The sequence below is a fragment of the Hyperolius riggenbachi genome, chromosome 10 (genome assembly GCF_040937935.1).
Source record: "Hyperolius riggenbachi isolate aHypRig1 chromosome 10, aHypRig1.pri, whole genome shotgun sequence".
In the NCBI taxonomy this organism is placed as follows: Eukaryota; Metazoa; Chordata; class Amphibia; order Anura; family Hyperoliidae; genus Hyperolius; species Hyperolius riggenbachi.
The window spans coordinates 33,792,800-33,815,018 of record NC_090655.1 but is presented as its reverse complement, the minus strand read 5'-3'; the positions used below and the strand labels follow the sequence as shown (position 1 = coordinate 33,815,018).

Sequence of the window (22,219 nt, the reverse complement as noted above, 5' to 3'; positions counted from 1 at the left end):
CCCTATGGCCTCGATTCATAAACAGCAGAGCGATAAAGTTTTGTCGGGAAAATACCGCACTCGGTATTTTCCCGGTCTGTGTGCTAATTCATAAAGATTTCCCCAGCTGCCCTTGGAGGTCGGTAAATTACCACAGCCCATTGAGCGGTAGAGTAGAGCAGTGTCTTGATTCTCTCTTTGCCCTGCAGAAATGACTCACACAGACCGCTCTCTGCACAAATGACTCAGACAGATGACTCTCACAGTCTTTCCCTGCCTGCTCAAATGACTCACACAGACGGCTCTCTGGCTCTCTCCACAGATGACTCAAACAGACTTCGGCTCTCTGCACTTTGCATTCATCAGAGCTGTCAGAGCTGTCGTTAACTTGTTAACGCCTCACTAGAGGTGTCGGTAACTACCGCCAGGCTTACCGCTTGTTGCAGGCTTTATGAATTGACATTTGCTGACAATTTACTGACATGTGTTGGCGGTAACTACAGCCAAGTCGGTAATTTATCTCCCTGGTCGGTAATGTCAGCTTCTCATGCGGTAACAGCCTTTATGAATTGACATTTTGCTAAGTGGTCGGGAAAGTCTGCTGTTTTCAGCATTACCGCATGAGGTAATGCTTTATGAATCGAGCCCTATGTCTCAAGCGATATTACTGGTTAACTGAGTGCTAATTCGGAAGAGGTTACGGGGTAATCACCATTTTTAAAAGGAGGTCAGAGAATTCCATCGAACACCGTGAACAAACAGGAAGCAATAGAAGGGAAACAAATTGATGAGCAGACAGGCAAGTATGTGTATGTTTATTTTGACTTTTGTCTTTCAGTTTAGATTTGTTTTAAACAAGTTCACTAAACAGTGTTTGCTATTGGCATTACATTGTAAAACATAAATAGTCCGTTTTCTTAGCAAATGGTACATAACGTTTGACTGTATTTCAGCCTGAAGGTATCCCGGTAGAGAAGAGTCATAACTCCATGTTGATGGTTGAAGGTAAAGAGATATTCAATAAATATATTTGAACTCCCAGCATAGGGCATCAGTGAAGTCTCTCCATTCAGATCTATGTGTTGCTATTCTCTTGATCTTGTTCCATGTTTTCCCCATCTTTCTAATTTCTACATCCACTGATCTCATCCATGTTTTTCAAGGCCTTTCCCTTTCTCTTGATCCCTGTGGACTCCATTCTATAGATCTTCTTTCTATAGATGCCGCTCAGAGGCGTAGCTAAGGAGCTGTGGGCCCCGATGCAAGTTTTACATTGGGGCCCCCCAAGTACTCTATACATAACAATTGATACGGCGCACCAAAACCTGCCAATGGCAACTACAGTGTCAGAGGTGCAAGAAGGGGATGGGAAATAGCTTGTTAATGATTAACACTATTCAAAGTATCTATAGAAGTGATTATTATGAGCACAGGCCCAATAGAGAGCTAATACTGTAGTTGAGGGAGGGCCCTTCGGGGCCCCTCTGGCCCAAGGGCCCCGATGCGGTCGCTACCTCTGCACCCCCTATTGCTACGCCCCTGATGCTGCTTCCTTCCTTAGGGTGTGGCCTGTCCAACCCAAATTCCTTTTCTTCACTGAATTTCTATGAATAGTTGGTTGGAGCTTTTACACAGTTCTCCATGTGTCACTTTTTCTGCATAAACACCTGTTTACAAAGATCTGGCTTTTTGTGGTAATGGGTTGTGTGACCTCCCAAGTTTCACTTACGCATAAAAGGACAGCTTTCATTAGCATTATAAATGGGAACTTCAACCAGCACACATACCTCCCAACTTTTTGAGATGAGAAAGAGGGACACTTGAGCCACACCCCTGCCACACCCCCGTCGCACCCCTACTCACGCATACCATAAAGATTTCATAAAGAAAAACATGTTGTTTTATAATGCAAACCACACTGGTCCTTTCTATCCTGCTTCATTTTCCTCCATATTAACCTTTTAAAATTAGTAATATTTCAATTTAAGGGATGGGAATAAAGTTTAGAAAGAGACACAGGGCTCGGAAAGAGGGACAGGGCTCCCAAAGAGGGACTGTACCTCCAAAAGAGAGACAGTTGGGAGCTATGAGTACACTATCCAACTGCTTACTATCTAAGGACCACTATCAAGGGGGAAAAAACTAAAAATTAAAAATACATATTTAAAAAGTAATATATAGTGGTTTTTTTTTACTAGGAGAAATGCACATTTTATTTCGCATGTTGCTGTACTTTACAGTTACTAGATCAAATCTGTCAAATCTGTCAGTGGTTTGACTAGTACGTCTCCTCATGGGAGCCAGGTTAGCTACATTTTATTAAGGTTCTCCTGACTGGGAGTACAGTGTAGAGGATTTATACCTGCTGCATTTCACACCCCAGCTTATACTCGGGTCAATCATTTTTTTCTATTTTTAACGGTAAACGTTGGGGGTCAGCATACTCATGTATATAATGTACCTTTACTCTTTACAAAATCAATTCCTGCAAAAGATCAATTTACAGATGTCAGCCCGCATCCCTACTAGTTTGCACACTATTTTAGCAATTCCACTGTTTCTCAAACCTGTCCTTGTGGCTCCCCAACGGTGCATGTTTTGCAGGCAACCTCTTCTATACACAGGTCGGGTAATTAGAGCCTCAGATAGGTGGATTCCATGTAGCCAAGGCACTAATTACCCCACCTGTGCATAGGTGAAGTTGCCTGGAAAACATGCACCGTTGGGGAGTCACGAGGACAGGTTTGAGCAACATTGAGTTAGAATGAGCAACTGCAGTTCAGTATGTGCTTTTGTAAATAAAGAAATAATGGAGAAATCTCCCATGAAGAGATGGACTACTTACTGTAAATGACAGCTACTTGGGGAAAGTTAATTATAGCGCATGTTACTGTGGTAGAAATATACATTTTATTAGTATGTATTTTAAATGTTACCATTTTTCATGACAGTTGTGCTTTAAGTAGGTTCATGGTTGTTTATGGTTGCGGGACCATCTGGGACTACACTCCCTAACTGGCTTCTTCCCATTTACTGTCAGGTTTGGGTAAAATACTGTATTCTCCACAATATATTGCAGACAATTTTATGCAAAACTGTACAAAAAAGTGAATGACAAAAAAGAAAAAACATTTTTTTCTTCTACTAAAAAATAAACTTTATTTATTCACAGGTAATTCTGTAACAGAGACAGTCAGTCTGGATCTTCCAGAGTTTTGGGTTGAAGGTTCTGAAAAGGCATTTCTCGGCATCACCGGTGGGTGGTATAAAAAGTTAACTTTATAGGGACCATGAGCTGTTCTTAAAATCAAAACCGGGACTTTACCTGTTGTTTCCTCCAGCCCCCGTAGCCCATGAGGTCCCCCGGCATCTTCCTGGCCTCCTATGTAATCCCGCTGTCCGGTAATCAGGTGGCTTCCAAGCATGTCGCCCATGCGTGCTCCCAAAATGCGCCCGCTGCATCATTACGCCGGGGGATGTCAGTCTCCTGCGCATGCGCGGTACAGTGTTTAGAGAACCGTGCATGCGCAGGAGGCTGACGTCACCCGGCGTGATGATGCGGTGGGCGTGCTTCGGGAGAGTGCATAGGCGACTTGCTTGGAAGTTGCCAGATTACTGGACCAGACAGTGGGAAAACAGAAGAGGCCAGGAGGATGCCGGGGACCTCACGGGCTACGGGGGCTGGCGGAAGCCCCAGGTAAACCCTGATTTTTATTTTAAGACCAGCTCGGGGTACCTTTAAAATGTCTATTGTACTCTTTTTCAGCATCAAACTGTTTTCCTGAAATATGTGTTGATGGAGGTCTTTTTTGCACATTTTTTTAAATTTATCATGTAGCTAGCTACATGTTTCCCCCCTCCCTGCGGCATCCCTCCCTGTTGTCCGATTGCCGCCGGCACAATCACCTGTCCGGAAATTCCGTTCTGAACGGGATTTCCAGGAGGGCTTCCCCCGTCGCCATATGTCGTGACGTCATGGACGTCATGACGTCACAGGGAGTCCCGATCCACCCCTCAGCGCTGCCTTGCACTGATTGGCCAGGCAGCGCACAGGGTCTGGGGGGGAGGCTGTGTCGCGGCGGGTAGCGGCGGATCGGTGGCGAGCGGCGGCGGCGATCAGGTACAACACGCATCAAGCAAAGTGCTTGATGCATGTTTTAAAAAGAAATATTCAAATCAGCCCAGCGGGGCCTGAGCGGTAACCTCCGGCGTCTCTGGACGAGCCTAGCTCGTCCAGAACGCCAGGGAGGTTAAAGAGAGACTCCGACTAAAAATTGAACTTTATCCCAATCAGTAGCTGATACCCCCTTTTACATGAGAAATCTATTCCTTTTCACAAACAGACCATCAGGGGGCGCTGTATGACTGATATTGTGGTGAAACCTCTCCCACAAGAAACCCCTCCCAGAAGAAGTACGTACTTTTTTTGGCAGTTTCCTGTCTGTGAACCCTGTTGCATTGGGGAAAATAGCTGTCACAGCTGTTTCCAACTGCCAAAAACCATGCAGCAGCTACATCACCTGCCAACAGTAAAATGTTCACTGGAGTGCCTCTTTAAAGAAAGTCTGAAGTTAGAGGGATATAGAGGCTGCCATATTTATTTCCTTTTAAACAATATAAGTTGCCCAGATGTCCTGCTGATCCTCTTCCTCTAATACTTTTAGCCATAAGCCCTTAGAAAGCATGCAGCAGATCAGATGTTTCTGACTGAAGTCTGACTTGATTAGCTTCATGCTTGATTCAGGTGTGTGATTCAAACACTACTGCAGCCAAAGAGATTAGCAGGACAACCAGGCAACTGGTATTGTTTAAGAGTGCCCTTTAACCACTTCCACTAGTTTCTTTCCCCTTTAAAACCAGAGCAAATTCCACATCACACTCCTACCATTTATTCTCCAATTAGTTTATCATTACTTATCACACCAAAATGACCTATATATTGTTTTTTTTCACCACAAATTAGGCTTTCTTTGGGTGGTACTTTTTCTAAGAATTATTTTAGTTTGTATGCATATGAAAAAGAATAAGAATAAGAAATAATGATTTTTTTCTTTTTTTGTTTTTTGTTTTCAGCCCTTAAAGGGAACCTAAACTGAGAAGGATATGGATATTTCCTCTTAAAACAATACCAGTTGCCTGACTCTCCTGCTGATCCTGTGTCTCTAATACTTTTAGCCACAGCCCCTGAACAAGCATGCAGATCAGGTACTCTGACTGAAGTCAGACTGGATTACTGCATGCTTGTTTCAGGTCTGTGATTCAGCCACTACTTTGGTCAAAGAGATCAGCAGGACTGCCAAGCAACTGGTATTGTTTATAAGGAAACATCCATATCACTCTCAGTTAAGGTTCCCTTTAAGGTGGCCACACACGATACAATAAAATGATCAGATTTTACGGCAATTCGATAAAAACGATCGTATCTCCCGAAAAAAATCGAATGTTTTTTTTTCATTCGACTGAAAAATCCGATCAGATTTCCCATTTTCTTCAATTTTTATCGATCCGGAATGCCAGATATTTTTCTTCAATCTCTCTAAAGATTGTATGGTGTGTGTTAGATTGTCAGTTTATCAATATACACAACTGGCTATATTCTGGTCTGTGTGCAGTCCCCTGAGACTTTCTGTTTGAGACATTGTGGGGTAACACCCCGTTTAACCACTTAAGGACTGCAGTCATAAAACCCCTTAAGGACCAGAGCCTTTTTTTCCATTCGGACCACTGCAGCTTTCACGGTTTATTGCTCAGTCATACAACCTACCACCTAAATGAATTCTACCTCCTTTTCTTGTCACTAATACAGCTTTCTTTCGGTGCTATTTGATTGCTGCTGCGAGTTTTAGTTTTTATTATATTCATCAAAAAAGACATGAATTTTGTCAAAAAAATGACTTTTTTAACTTTCTGTGCTGACAGTTTTCAAATAAAGTAAAATTTCCTATACATTTGAGCGCGAAAGTTATTCTGCTACATGTCTTTGATAAAAAAAAACCCATTCAGTGTATATTTATTGGATTGGGTAAAAGTTATAGCGTTTACAAACTATGGTGCAAAAAGTGAATTTTCCCATTTTCAAGCATCTCTGACTTTTCTGCGCACCTGTCAGGTTTCATGAGGGGCTAAAATTCCAGGATAGTACAAATACCCCCCAAATGACCCCATTTTGGAAAGAAGACATCCCAAAGTATTCAGTGAGAGGCATGGTGAGTTCATAGAAGATTTTATTTTTTGTCACAAGTTAGCGGAAAATGACACTTTGTAACAAAAAAAAAAAAAAAAAAAAGTTTCCATTTCTTCTAACTTGCGACAAAAAAAAATGAAATCTGCCACGGACTCACTATGCTCCTCTCTGAATACCTTGAAGTGTCTACTTTCCAAAATGGGGTCATTTGTGGGGTGTGTTCACTGTCCTGGCATTTTGGGGGGTGCCTAATTGTAAGCACCCCTGTAAAGCCTAAAGATGCTCATTGGACTTTGGGCCCCTTAGCGCAGTTAGGCTGCAAAAAAGTGCCACACATGTGGTATTGCCGTACTCAGGAGAAGTAGTATAATGTGTTTTGGGGTGTATTTTTACACATACCCATGCTGGGTGGGAGAAATATCTCCGTAAATGACAATTGTTTTCTTTTTTTAACACACAATTGTCAATTTATAGAGATATTTCTCCCACTCAGCATGGGTATGTGGAAAAATACACCCCAAAACACATTATACTACTTCTCCTGAGTACGGCGATACCACATGTGTGGCACTTTTTTGCACCCTAACTGCGCTAAGGGGCCCAAAGTCCAATGAGTACCTTTAGGATTTCACAGGTCATTTTGAGAAATTTCGTTTCAAGACTGCTCCTCACGGTTTAGGGCCCCTAAAATGCCAGGACAGTATAGGAATCCCACAAATTACCCCATTTTAGAAGGAAGACACCCCAAGGTATTCCATTAGGAGGATGGTGAGTTCATAGAAGATTTTTTTTTTTGTCACAAGTTAGCGGAAATTGATTTTAATTGTTTATTTTCACAAAGTGTCATTTTCTGCTAACTTGTGACAAAAATAAAATCTTCTATGAACTCACCATACTCCTAACGGAATACCTTGGGGTGTCTTCTTTCTAAAATGGGGTCATTTGTGGGGTTCCTATACTGCCCTGGCATTTTAGGGGCCCTAAACCGTGAGGAGTAGTCTTGAAACCAAATGTCGCAAAATGACCTGTGAAATCCTAAAGGTACTCATTGGACTTTGGGCCCCTTAGCGCACTTAGGGTGCAAGAAAGTGCCACACATGTGGTACCGCCGTACTCAGGAGAAGTAGTATAATGTGTTTTGGGGTGTATTTTTACACATACAGATGCTAGGTGGGAGAAATATCTCTGTAAATGACAATTATTTGATTTTTTTTACACACAATTGTCCATTTACAGAGAGATTTCTCCCGCCCAGCATGGGTATGTATAAAAATACACCTCAAAACACATTATACTACTTCTTCTGAGTACGGCGATACCACATGTGTGACACTTTTTTGCAACCTAGGTGCGCTAAGGGGCCTAACGTCCTATTCACAGGTCATTTTGAGGCATTTGGATTCTAGACTACTCCTCACGGTTTAGGGCCCCTAAAATGCCAGGGCAGTATAGGAACCCCACAAGTGACCCCATTTTAGAATGAAGACACCCCAAGGTATTCCGTTAGGGGTATGGTGAGTTCATAGAAGATTTTTTTTTTGTCACAAGTTAGCGGAAAATGACACTTTGTGAAAAAAAAAACAATACATATCAATTTCCGCTAACTTGTGACAAAAAATAAAATCTTCTATGAACTCACCATACTCCTAACGGAATACCTTGGGGTGTCTTCTTTCTAGAATGGGGTCATTTGTGGGGTTCCAATACTGCCCTGGCATTTTAGGGGCCCTAAACCGTGAGTAGTCGTCTTGAACCCAAATGTCTCAAAATGACCTGTGAAATCCTAAAGGTACTCATTGGACTTTGGGCCCCTTAGCACAGTTAGGCTGCAAAAAAGTGTCACACATGTGGTATCGCCGTACTCAGAAGAAGTAGTATAATGTGTTTTGTGGTGTATTTTTACATATAACCATGCTGGGTGGGAGAAATATCTCTGTAAATGACACATTTTTCATTTTTTTTACACACAATTGTCCATTTACAGAGAGATTTCTCCCACCCAGCATGGGTATGTGTAAAAATACACCACAAAACACATTATACTACTTCTCCTGAGTATGGCGATACTACATGTGTGACACTTTTTTGCAGCCTAGGTGCGCTAAGGGGCCCAACGTCCTATTCACAGGTCATTTTGAGGCATTTGTTTTCTAGACTACTCCCCACGGTTTAGGGCCCCTAAAATGCCAGGGCAGTATAGGAACCCCACAAGTGACCCCATTTTAGAAAGACGACACCCCAAGGTATTCCGTTAGGGGTATGGTGAGTTCATAGAAGATTTTATTTTTTGTCACAAGTTAGTGAAAAATGACACTTTGTGAAAAAAACAATAAAAATCCAATTTCCGCTAACTTGTGACAAAAAATAAAATCTTCTATGAACTCATCATACACCTAACAGAATACCTTGGGGTGTCTTCTTTCTAAAATGGGGTCACTTGTGGGGTTCCTATACTGCCCTGGCATTTTACGGGCCCAAAACTGTGAGTAGTCTGGAAACCAAATTTCTCAAAATGACTGTTCAGGGGTATAAGCATCTGCAAATTTTGATGACAGGTGGTCTATGAGAGGGCAAATTTTGTGGAAACGGTCATAAGCAGGGTGGCCTCTTAGATGACAGGATGTATTGGGCCTGATCTGATGGATAGGAGTGCTAGGGGGGTGACAGGAGGTGATTGATGGGTGTCTCAGGGGGCGGTTAGAGGGGAAAATAGATGCAATCAATGCACTGGGGAGGTGATCGGAAGGGGGTCTGAGGGGGATCTGAGGGTTTGGCCGAGTGATCAGGAGCCCACACGGGGCAAATTAGGGCCTGATCTGATGGGTAGGTGTGCTAGGGGGTGACAGGAGGTGATTTATGGGTGTCTCAAGGTGTGATTAGAGGGGGGAAATAGATGCAAGCAATGCACTAGCGAGGTGATCAGGGCTGGGGTCTGAGGGCGTTCTGAGGTGTGGGCGGGTGATTGGGTGCCCACAAGGGGCAGATTAGGGTCTAATCTGATGGGTAACAGTGACAGGTGGTGATAGGGGGTGATTGATGGGTAATTAGTGGGTGTTTAGAGGAGAGAAGAGATGTAAACGATGGATTTGGGAGGTGATCTGATGTCGGATCTGCGGGCGATCTATTGGTGTGGGTGGGTGATCAGATTGCCCGCAAGGGGCAGGTTAGGGGCTGATTGATGGGTGGCAGTGACAGGGGGTGATTGATGGGTGGCAGTGACAGGGGGTGATTGACAGGTGATCAGTGGGTTATTACAGGGAAGAACGGATGTAAATAATGCACTGGCGAATCGATAAGGGGGGGGGGGTTGAGGGCAATCTGAGTGTGTGGGCGGGCGATTGGGTGCCCGCAAGGGTCTAATCTGATGGGTAACAGTGACAGGTGGTGATAGGGGGTGATTGATGGGTAATTAGTGGGTGTTTAGAGGAGAGAAGAGATGTAAACGATGGATTTGGGAGGTGATCTGATGTCGGATCTGCGGGCGATCTATTGGTGTGGGTGGGTGATCAGATTGCCCGCAAGGGGCAGGTTAGGGGCTGATTGATGGGTGGCAGTGACAGGGGGTGATTGATGGGTGGCAGTGACAGGGGGTGATTGACAGGTGATCAGTGGGTTATTACAGGGAAGAACGGATGTAAATAATGCACTGGCGAATCGATAAGGGGGGGGGGTTGAGGGCAATCTGAGTGTGTGGGCGGGCGATTGGGTGCCCGCAAGGGTCTAATCTGATGGGTAACAGTGACAGGTGGTGATAGGGGGTGATTGATGGGTAATTAGTGGGTGTTTAGAGGAGAGAATAGATGTAAACGATGGATTTGGGAGGTGATCTGATGTCGGATCTGCGGGCGATCTATTGGTGTGGGTGGGTGATCAGATTGCCCGCAAGGGGCAGGTTAGGGGCTGATTGATGGGTGGCAGTGACAGGGGGTGATTGATGGGTGGCAGTGACAGGGGGTGATTGACAGGTGATCAGTGGGTTATTACAGGGAAGAACGGATGTAAATAATGCACTGGCGAATCGATAAGGGGGGGGGGTTGAGGGCAATCTGAGTGTGTGGGCGGGCGATTGGGTGCCCGCAAGGGTCTAATCTGATGGGTAACAGTGACAGGTGGTGATAGGGGGTGATTGATGGGTAATTAGTGGGTGTTTAGAGGAGAGAATAGATGTAAACGATGGATTTGGGAGGTGATCTGATGTCGGATCTGCGGGCGATCTATTGGTGTGGGTGGGTGATCAGATTGCCCGCAAGGGGCAGGTTAGGGGCTGATTGATGGGTGGCAGTGACAGGGGGTGATTGACGGGTGATTGACAGGTGATTGACAGGTGATTGACAGGTGATTGACAGTTGATCAGGGGGGATAGATGCATACAGTACGCAGGGGGGGGGAGGGTCTGGGGGGGTCTGGGGAGAATCTGAGGGGTGGGGGGGTGATCAGGAGGGAGCAGGGGGCAGTTTAGGGACTAAAAAAAAAAATAGCGTTGACAGATAGTGACAGGGAGTGATTGATGGGTGATTAGGGGGGTGATTGTGTGCAAATGGTGGTCTGGGGGGTGGGCAGGGGGGGGTCTGAGGGGTACTGTGGGCGATCAGGGGGCAGGGGGGGGCAGATCAGTGTGTTTGGGTGCAGACTAGGGTGGCTGCAGCCTGCCCTGGTGGTCCCTCGGACACTGGGACCACCAGGGCAGGAGGCAGCCTGTATAATACACTTTGTATACATTACAAAGTGTATTATACACTTTGTAGCGGCGATCGCGGGGTTAACAACCCGCCGGCGCTTCCGATTGGCCGGCGGGTTGACGTCGCGGGTGGGCGGAGCCTATTGCCGGTGGATGCGCGCGCATCCCAGCGCGCGATCCCCGGCCAGAGAGTGCCCCAGGACCTGACGCCAATCTGCGTTACGTGGTCCTGGGGCTGCCACTTTGCCGCCGCCAATATGAAGTAGGCGGTCGGCAAGTGGTTAATGATAAATTGTGCATTAATATGGTGTGCTACAAAAAAACTTTTTTACAGACTCATTATTATCAATCAAGGTAAAAAATAACCTTTGATTCTCAATAAATATCAGGTGGTTGAACGGCATATACTGGTAGTGTGTTTGTTTACTAATTCTTTTTTTTTTTTTGACCAGTGCATGTACCCACTTGTTTAGCACACCCTAGCATGTACACTTTCTGTGTAGTAGGTTTTTATCAATATACACACCCTAGCAATTTTCTCAGAGTTTCCAATCATTTTTATCATAATTGGGGAAAAATTGAACATAGGTGTGTGGTACATTGGTCATATTTTTGAAATGTTACAATTAGTCAGAAAAATTGATTGCAATTCTTAAATTGAACAGATATTTAAAAAATTGTATGGTATGTGGCCACCTTTACAGTTTAAAAATAAAATGTGCCATTGTAGATAAATCCCACATATTTTACTTGCCCATTTGTCCTGGTTATTACAACATTTAAATTATGTCCCTTGTACAATGTATGGTGATAATATTTTATTTGGAAAGAAAGGTGTATTTTTAGTCAATAACTACAAGCCTTTCTTTAGAAAAATAACAGTAATATGCCTTCATTACATACATATTTTAAAAAAAAAGTCCCTAAGGTAACTATTTATGTTTTTTTTTTTTTTTAATTATGTAATTTTTTTTCACAGGTGTTTTATTTTGGTAGCTAAGGGGTGGGGTGAAAGGGGTTAAAAACTAATACAAAATGATTTATTTTTATATATAATGGAGTATGTGGGTGTAATTACTTTGCACTGTGAACAGTACTCAGGAAGTGTTGTGTATCTGCTCTTTAACTTTGTGAATGAATACCGGCATCTTGCTGATGCCAGCTTTCATTCATTACAGGCACTGTGATCAGCTTTGGGAACACGTTCCCATTCACCAATCATGGACTGGCAGGATAACGTCGGAAACGAACAGGAGGGACGCGGCGAGTGGGGAGGTAAATAAACAGGTACGCATATCTATGCCCCTGGTGCATAAGTGAAGTTTTAAGGAGCATAGATATGTGTACCAGTAGTGGGGAAGGGGTTAACCAGGGGGAGGAATTAAACATGCTCAAAGGACACCTGAAGTGTGTCCTTTAAAACAAACTATGCTGTAGGAGAGCTGCATTCCTTCCACTGTCTAACTCTTTTTTTCTAATGTACTCTGCTGCTGGAGGACTCTGCACCTTCCACTTTCTTAAGCTGGCCATACACACATTGTTTATTTTTCTAATCGATTCCTGTAAAGTTTGATCACTCTGTTCAAATTTGCCAGTAATCTATTCATTGCTATTCATTGCTTCAACATAATTTTGGGCAGTTTGTTTCAAAGTGTGATCAGATATGTTTGAAAATCTGTGTAATGGGTGGAAAATCTCTGTGAGAAGGGTACAGGCAGGGGAGTTTTGGTGGATTGTCTATAGATTTCTGCTGAAGCGAAAAAAAAAATGATATAATGATTTGTATGTGTAGTACAGCTAAGAAATAAAACATTAGGCGCAGAGACATAAGTCTAATATTGTTTCCAGTACAGAAGGAGTTAACAAACTCCTGTTGTTATCTATATAAAAACTGAGCTCCACGACTTTCAGAGTCACAGAGAGCTCTGACAGTTGAGATAATAAGCTTCAGAACACAGTCGCTGTATTGTTTTTTTTTCTTTTCTTGCAGAGGACAGTTCAAAAGTTCACTAGCCTGCTCTGTAAAATCATTTAGAATACTGAATAGTTTGTAAATTGCAAATATTATAGAATGATGCAATGTTATAAAAAAACAAAAAACAAACAAAAACAAAACCTATATAACTGAAAATAGAAAAATGAGTATTTTCTTAGCTACTAGTGTTCTAGTAAATATCTGTACTACACAACCAATTAATTATATCATTTTTTTTTTTTTTGCTTCAGTGTCTCTTTAAATCTATCAAAATTAAGTTTGCTCTGCAGGGCATGAATCAATCATTATCCTGTCAAATATCAATAGGATAGGTACTAATCGACTTCACACTGGGGTTTTAATCACCATGTGTATGGCTACCTTAAAGAGGAACCGTAACGTCCTAATCTACTCATCACCAGTGTGTAGACCATGCCCACTTTATAGATGAAAAACAAGTATCTCCTAATAAAAGAATATAAATTTACTTGGTTTTTATAGCTTTAAGCAGGAAGCCACGCCCACCACACTAACTACATCCGCGGATGTATATTAATTACCCTACTCCCATTGTCTTCTGGGTAGTGACGTCACTCTCTCTCCTCCTATTTGGAAAAAAAAAAGTCTCCTTCAACAAGAGACAGGCAGCAGAGCGAGCCAGCCACGCCCCCAAATCTCCGTCCAGTGAGCTGAGTGAGCAGAGTGTATTCAGCTCTGCTTCTCATACAAGCTGGCTGCTCTGTAGTGACACACAGTCTGATCAGGCAACCCGCAGCTGCTCCTGACCCTTGTCTCCAGGCTGTCGGCAAACTAGATCCTGACCACAAACTCTGCCCCCCTGACTAGCAGTCTTCAGATTGCTGCAGCAGTCAGGCGGCAACACTGGTTTAAAAGCTGCATACATTACATAGTGCATACAGCCACGCTTCATCCTGGTGGCAGAGCTGCTCTGCTGAGCCCTGCACCAGTATTGTGAGCCTGTGCATCTTGTTCAGCTTTCTCCTGCTGCTGTCCTGCACACTCGTAGTAGGTTGCAGCAGTGGCGTCCCTTTAATAGGGCGCAGGGGGGCGTACCGCACCGGGTGACATCAGCTGAGGGGGGTGTCAAAAAACGTCAGCCTGTTCCCCGGGAACTGATTGTCCTGCCCTAGACAAAGAGCAGGAGAATTTAGCCAATAGAAACAGCACTTGCTTCCCTCTAGCCAATGCTGTGCTGCTGTTTCCAGCCTATCACACTGGAGGGAGGAGCAACACTCTGCGTTGGAGAGAAGTGTGTAGAACAGTGTGGCCAGGTGAATCGCTGTCTGGACCTGCTATGCCTGCTGCTGATCCTCTGTGTGCCCGTAATGATTTCTGTGCCTGCTCATCACTGACTGCACATGCTGCCCAGTGTTCATACTGTGGAGCAGACCTCTGTGCTGCGTGGGGTGAGAAGCAGTCACTGGAGGAAGAAGGCAGCGTGCTGTGACAGCCCGTTATGTGACAGACAGGGACAGTGCGAGCATACTTGCAGACTTGGTTGCCAAGTTAGGTAAATAAGCGTTAGGTATGCTCTTAATTGTTTTATTACAGCGTCTGCTCTGATGGAATGTGTGGAATTTGCACAGTGATGTCTATGACAGGCTTCCCAGCAGAGTGCTCTTCCACATAGAGTATTGGCACAGTGAGTTGATTTGGGGGGGAAGCACTGGCAGGCTTGTCATATACTATATACTCTGCAGCATTGTGCCTGGTATAGTATTATATTAGCCCTATAGTATATAAAAGCATAACACTCTCTAGCCTTCTTTGCTCTCAGTCCACTCTCCGTCTTTTTCCACTTTACCTCTTGCTCTCTTTTCACACTCGTGTTCCCTCCACATTTTGTCCCTCTCTAACCTTCTCTTATTATTATTTAGTATTTATGTAGCGCCAACATCTTCTGCAATGCTGTACAGCGTATATTGTTTTGCTACTTACCTGTCCCTCAGAGGTGCTCACAATCTAATGTCTATGTAAGTATCATGTAGTGTATGTATCGTAGCCTAGGGCCCTTTTTTTTCAGGGGGGAATCTAATTAACTCATCCGTATGTTTTTGGGATATGGGAGGAAACCAGAGTGCCTGTAAGAAAACCCATGCAGACACGGGTAGAACATACAAACTCCATGCAGATAGTGCCTTAGCTGAGATTAGACCCGGGGACCCGACCCAACTCCTGCTGTCCTCCTTTCTTGCTATTTGCAACCTCTTCCTCTAGCTCCCTGTGTCCACCCTCTAAAACGTTCTATCTACTCTTGGACTTTTTGCTCACCATTTCTCTTTCTCTCACTCTATACGCTCAGCGCTGCATAATATGTTGGCGCTTTATAAATACAATAAAATAAATATATATTTATGTCCACCAGCCCTTATCTTGTGCCAAACTTCTCTCTCTGAATGTATTAATTATGTACTTATGTAGCACTGACATCTTCTGCAGCACTGTATAGAGTGCATAGTCATGTCACTGACTGTACTCAGGGGAGCATACAGTCTAATCCTACCATAGTCATAGTCCAATGTCCTACCATATTATTATGTATTTATATAGCACTTACATCTTCTGCAGCACTTTACAGATGACATAGTCATGTCACTGACTGTACTCAGAGGAGCTCACAATCTAATCCTACCATAGTCATAGTCTAATGTCCTACCATATTATTATTATGTATTTATATAGCACTGACATCTTCTGCAGCACATTACAGAGTACATAGTCATGTCACTGACTGTCCTCACAATCCAATCCCTACAATAGGCGCAGTCTAATGTCCCACCCTTTTATGTATTTCTATAGCTCTGGCAGCTTATGTAGCATTTTACAGTGTTCTTATGCTTAAGGTTGGGTATGTGTGCTCCACCTCCGAGTCATGGGCTGGATAGGCCCTAGACTGAAATTTCTCTGGTGGGCCCCAAGGGTCCCAGTCCGACCCTGCCGTCTATTATCATGCACGGACAGAGGTCCGCGCTCAATTGCAGCCTCTTTCCGTCTAGGCACACCTCCTCCCTCCTGCAATAGGCTTGCTGCATCTGCGCTGCCTAACTCGTCTCGGACAGAGACACGCCCTCGCCTCTGCACGTCATGTGACGGCGGGACTTCCGTTTAAATTCCGGCTGCTTCCAGTCCCTTGTTGCATGCTGGGAGGGCTGCCGGAGCGGAAGTAACGTGCGCGGCAGAGGCGGTGGGGCAACTATACTGGGGGCAACTATATTGTCTACACTGGGGGAACTATACTAGCTTCACTGGGGCAACTATATTACCTATTCTGGGGGCAACTATATTACCTATTCTGGGGGCAACTATATTACCTATTCTGGGGGCAACTATACTAGCTATACTGGGGCAACTATACTAGCTATACTGGGGCAACTATACTAGCTACACTGGGGGCAACTATACTAGCTACACTGGGGGCAACTATACTAGCTACACTGGGGGCAACTATACTAGCTACACTGGGGGCAACTATACTAGCTACACTGGGGGCAACTATACTAGCTATACTGGGGAAAACTATACTAGCTACACTGGGGACAACTATACTAGCTATACTGGGGGCAACTAAACTAGCTATCCTGGGGACAACTATACTAGCTACACTGGGGACAACTATACTAGCTACACTGGGGACAACTATACTCCCTATACTGGGGCACTATACTAGCTATACTGGGGGCAACTATACTAGCTATATTGGGGGCAACTATACTAGCTATACTGGGGCACTATACTAGCTATACTGGGGGCAACTATACTAGCTATATTGGGGGCAACTATTTTAGCTATACTGGGGCACTATACTAGCTATACTGGGGGCAACTAAACTAGCTATACTGGGGCAATTATACTAGCTATACTGGGGCAACTATACTAGCTATATTGGGGGCAACTATACTAGCTATACTGGGGCAACTATACTAGCTATACTGGGGACAACTATACTAGCTATACTGGGGGCAACTATACTAGCTATACTGGGGGCAACTCTACTAGCTATACTGGGGGCAACTCTACTAGCTATACTGGGGGCAACTCTACTAGCTATACTGGGGGCAACTCTACTAGCTATACTGGGGGCAACTCTACTAGCTATACTGGGGGCAACTCTACTAGCTATACTGGGGGCAACTCTACTAGCTATACTGGGGGCAATTCTACTAGCTATATTGGGGCAACTCTACTAGCTATACTGGGGGCAACTATACTAGCTATACTGGGGGCAACTATACTGGGGCAACTATACTAGCTACACTGGGGCAACTATACTAGCTACACTGGGGCAACTATACTAGCTACACTGGGGGCAATTATACTAGCTACACGGGGGAAACTATATTACCTACACTGAGGGCAACTATAGTAGCTATATTGGGGGCAACTATACTAGGGGGGGCTATATTGGGGGCAACTATACTAGCTATACTGGGGCACCCCCTAAAATTGTCCAAGCACCCCGCAGCGTGAACTGACTTTCGGCGTCTAATAGACGCCATGTCAGTTCACTGACAGCAGCAGCACGCAGTTCCGACAGCAGCAGAGCAGGGCTACAGTAAAATGGCATCTGAAGCCCTGCTCTGGAGACTGAGTCTGCAGTGCAGGGCTTTGGGCGCCATTTTCCCGCAGCCCTGCTCTCAGCGCGGGAGTATCAGTTGCTGGCTGGCTGCAGAGGATTGTGGGAGCTGCATGCCGGACGGAGGCCGGGACAGGAGGTCTGCTGCTGCTTCAGGTGAGTAAATGTTTTTTCGTATTTCTATTAACAGGTGTATCGACTGTTCTGGCCAGGTCTGCTACATGATTGAAGTGTTTTCTGGCCAGGTCTGCCACATGATTGCATGTATTTTCTGATCAAATCTGCCGACATGATTGCATGTATTTTCTGGTCAAATCTTCCACATGATTGCATGTATTTTCTGGTCAAATCTGCCGACATGATTGCATGTATTTTCTGGGCAAATCTGCCGACATGATTGCATGTATTTTCTGGGCAAATCTGCCGACATGATTGCATATATTTTCTGGTAAAATCTTCCACATGATTGCATGTATTTTCTGGTCAAATCTGCCGACATGATTGCATGTATTTTCTGGGCAAGTCTGCTGACATGATTGAAGTGTTTTCTGGCCAGGTCTGCCACATGATTGCATGTATTTTCTGGTCAAATCTTCCACATGATTGCATTTATTTTCTGGGCAAATCTGCCGACATGATTGCATGTATTTTCTGGGCAAATCTGCCGACATGATTCCATGTATTTTATGGGCAAATCTGCCGACATGATTGCATGTATTTTTCTGGGCAAATCTGACGACATTATTGCATGTATTTTCTGGGCAAATCTGACGACATCATTGAACGTAATTTCTAGGCAAACATTCCGTGTATTTTCTTGAGAAAACCTGCACAATTATGTGAATTTTCAGGGGAAAGGGTCACCAAAACTTGGGCCCACTGTCTTTGCGTTGCACTTTTAAAGGGAACCCGAAGTGAGAATAATATTGAGGCTGCCATATTTATCTCCTTTTAAGCAATACCAGTTTCCTGGCTGCCGTGTTGGTCCTCTGCCTCTAATTCTTTCAACCATAGACCCTGAACAAGCATGCAGCAGGTCGGGGGTTTCTGACAATATTATCAGAACTGACAAGATTAGCTGCATGCTTGTTTCTGGTGTAATTCAGTTCACTACTGCAGCCAAATAGATCAGCAGGGCTGCCTATTGTTTAAAAGGAAATAAATATGGCAGCCTCCATATCACTCTCATCCCGGGTTCACTTTAAATTACAGTTAGCTCCGCCCTCATCCGTTCATGGCCGCACCCATTTTTTATTAGCTACCTATACTGAGGCCAACTTGGGGGGGGGGGGGGGGGGTGCCAACGCCTAGCGTGCCACAGTTGCTTTTTTATGGCGGGGGGGGGGGTGTCTTTTAATACCCAGCACCGGGTGTCAAATGCCCTAGGTACGCCACTGGGTTGCAGAAGTTACTAAACATGGCTCAGCCTCACAACTCTCCTGTCATCCTGACAAGATCACATTCCTGAGCTGATCTATTCAGCATTAGTCAGAGAGACCTATGTCATCGGACCCTGCAAGGAATACAGGAGGCTGACGGTTCCGTAAGGAATGTAAATTGAGAGAGGAGGTTTGTCTGTAGTGTTGATGAGGGAACCCCAGCATCCCTATAGATGTACATGCTCCTACCTGGGTGCAAAGGCTGCTTGCTCTGCTTTTTTAACAAATCAACAACTGACACTGGTTAGATGTTTGTTTTGTTCGTTAAAGTGTACAAAATATGGGAATAATGGGTGTATTTATACTTACCTGGAGCTTCCTCCAGCCCCATAAGCAGTGTGGGCTCCCTCGCTGACCTCTCCAGCCACTCCGCTCACTTGTTAGCCCAGGTAATCTGGCAAGTTATGCACTTTTGTGCGTACGCAGCCCAGTCATGCACCCCTGCCACACTCCTGTGCCCAGCTGCAGGAGCATGAGACAGGGTGCACACGCAGCCGGCCAGATTACCTGGGCGATAACAAGTGAACCGAGCAGCTGGATAGGATGGCGAAAGAGCCCACACACTTCATGGTGCTGGAAAAAGTCCCAGGTAAAAATAAATACACCCATTATTGTCATATCTGGTTTTCTGAGTACCTTAACCACTTCGCCATATCTGGACGCATATATCCGTCCAGATAGGCAGTGGTGCTGCAGCCGTGTGTTGCGCGCGATCGGGCGCGCGCCCGCGCGCGCCCCCGCTACCTCCCGCTGCCCCCCCGATCAGTGAATGGGAATATAATTCCCATTCACCGATCCAAGTCCCCGGCAGAAATACCGACGCTTTCTCATCAGAGAGCGTGGTATTTCTGCCCCCAGGAAACAACTTCTCTTCATTTTAGTTCCTAGATGCGACATCGTTCGCATCTAGGAACTTTTTGAATGTGGCCATCTTGTGGCCAAATAGTAAATTGCACCCACATACCTGTATTGAATAAAAAATACATTATTTTACATCTAAAATTGGCTATTTACCTCCCAAACTAAAATTACCCAAATACATTTTTGTATTAAAAAATAAAATAAAAAAAATTACAATTAAAAAAAAAAAAACTACATAAATAGTTACCTAAGGGTCTGAACTTTTTAAATATACATGTCAAGAGAGTATCTTATTACATTTTTTAAAATTATAAGCTTGTAAATAGTGATCGACGCAAATTGAAAAAATGCACCTTTATTTCTAAATAAAATATCGGCGCCATAAATTGTGATAGGGACGTAATTTAAATGGTGTAATAAGCGGGACAAATGGGCACATAAAATGCATGGGTTTTAATTACTGTAGCATGTATTAATTTTAAACTATAATGGCTAAAAACTGAGAAATAATGTTTTTTTTCCATTTCTATCTTAATCTTCCTGTTAAAATGTATTTACAGTAAAGTGGCTCTTAGCAAAATGTACTACCTAAAGAAAGCCTAATTAGTGGCGGAAAAAACGAGATATAGATCAATTAATTTTGATAAGTAGCGATAAAGTTATTAGCGAATGAATGGGAGGTGAACATTGCTTGGATGCATAAGATTTTCGAAGCTGTAGGCTGAAGTGGTTAAACAAACCGTAAATTTGTAAGGTTTGTAAATTGTGTGGGCTTTTGTGGGGCAGCATGCATTTACCTACCTATGGGAGTTGCTTAGTAGCCCCCCTTCCCCATCCATATGGAAGCTTCCATCTTCTGTGTTCCTGTGCAAGAGGTTGAAATTCCCACAGTGATATTCTGTGCCCCTGGCAGCTGCAATGGAAGGTGTAGTTCATTGATGTGGTTACAGCTCCTGGCTCATATCGCAGAGTACATTTGAAATCGGCGCCGGTAGACGGGCGCAGGATACAGCGGTATATAGCTGATCCTGCTTCTGCACAAGTCCGGGCCGATTTAATTACTATTCCCCCTCCAGGCCGACATGGATAGTGGGGGAATGAAATAATTCGGCTTCCAGCGAATGCTGGAGGCCGAATTATTATGTTTTTAAGCAACTTCGTCTCCGTCTTCTGACGGAGCCGACGTTACTCACTGAGCGCTTCTAGGAATGATTCCTATTGAAGTCTATGGAGGCGCCGGCTGCGCCCAAATCTAGCAGCGCTGAAAAGCACTGCTCCGCATATCGCACCCTCCCAGCATCCATTATGGCTGCCAGGGACATAGGAAATCGCCAGAGCCGGATTTACAGCTCAGGAGCCTATAGGCACATAAGGTCTAGCGCCTTAAACCCCGCCCCTTAACACAGGCCCCACCCCTCAAACCACACCCATTTTTATTACATAAAACCACACAAGGCAATGTAGATATTACCAAAGATGAGTAGAGGATACCAACAATGCAGATATCACCACCGGAATGTAGAATTTACCAGAGGCTGATACTACTAGCAACAAACGATAATGAGGGCTGGAGATGCTATTAGCTTGCCTGTGTAATGTGACAAGAAGAACGTGGCTGCTATCATTGTATCACAGGAAGAATCAATCATATACAGTTTAAGCTGTTTGCAGCTAGATTTGCTGTGCAAACCATCTAAATTTTAGATAAGAAATATAGACAAGTTGTGGTGAAAAACTAACTATAACAAGAATTGTTATAGTTAGTTTTTCACCACGGATCCACTTTAAATGCAGAGTATTACCAAAGCAGAGCAGTCTCACTCGCCTCTCCTCTGTGCTGTCATCTCCCGGTGCATGGAGTGACCCCATGAACTGGCGGGGTAAGTAACTGCATACATGCTGCTAGGTCAGTAGAAGACAGCAGCTCACAGGAAGGAGCAAGCAGGCAGGACAGGTGAGCAAAGTGCTCAACTGCGCTAATACTCTGCAGAAGATTATGCACTGAACAAAATGATGAAAATAATATGTAGGACATTAGACTACGACTGTGGTAGGATAGGAGTGTGAGCTCCTCTGAGGACAGTCAGTGACATGACTATGTACTCTGTAAAGTGCTGCAGGAGATGTCAATGCTATATAAATACATAATAATAATATGGTAGGACATTGCACTATGACTATGGTAGGATTAGAGTGTGAGCTCCTCTGTGGACAGTCAGTGACATGACTATGTACTCTGTAAAGTGCTGCAGGAGATGTCAGTGCTATATAAATACATAATAATAATATGGTAGGACATTAGACTATGACTATGGTAGGATTAGAGTGTGAGCTCCTCTGAGGACAGTCAGTGACATGACTATGCACTCTGTAATGTGCTGCAGAAGATGTCAATGCTATATAAATACATAATAATAATATGGTAGGACATTAGACTATGACTATGGTAGGATTAGAGTGTGAGCTCCTCTGAGGACAGTCAGTGACATGACTATGTACTCTGTAATGT

The 22,219-nt window shown here is 44.2% G+C and overlaps 1 protein-coding gene across 8 annotated transcripts in view; it reads left to right on the top strand.

Moving 5' to 3' along the window:
• LOC137533846 (alpha-2-macroglobulin-like protein 1) overlaps positions 1-22,219 on the top strand; it is a 220,453-nt gene that overhangs the window by 135,514 nt on the left and 62,720 nt on the right. For all 8 annotated transcript variants that reach the window (XM_068255094.1, XM_068255096.1, XM_068255097.1 and 5 more), the window contains exons 24-25: positions 933-984; positions 3,152-3,235. In XM_068255094.1, the coding sequence (XP_068111195.1) occupies positions 933-984; positions 3,152-3,235 (136 nt within the window). The remainder of the gene's footprint in view (positions 1-932; positions 985-3,151; positions 3,236-22,219) is intronic.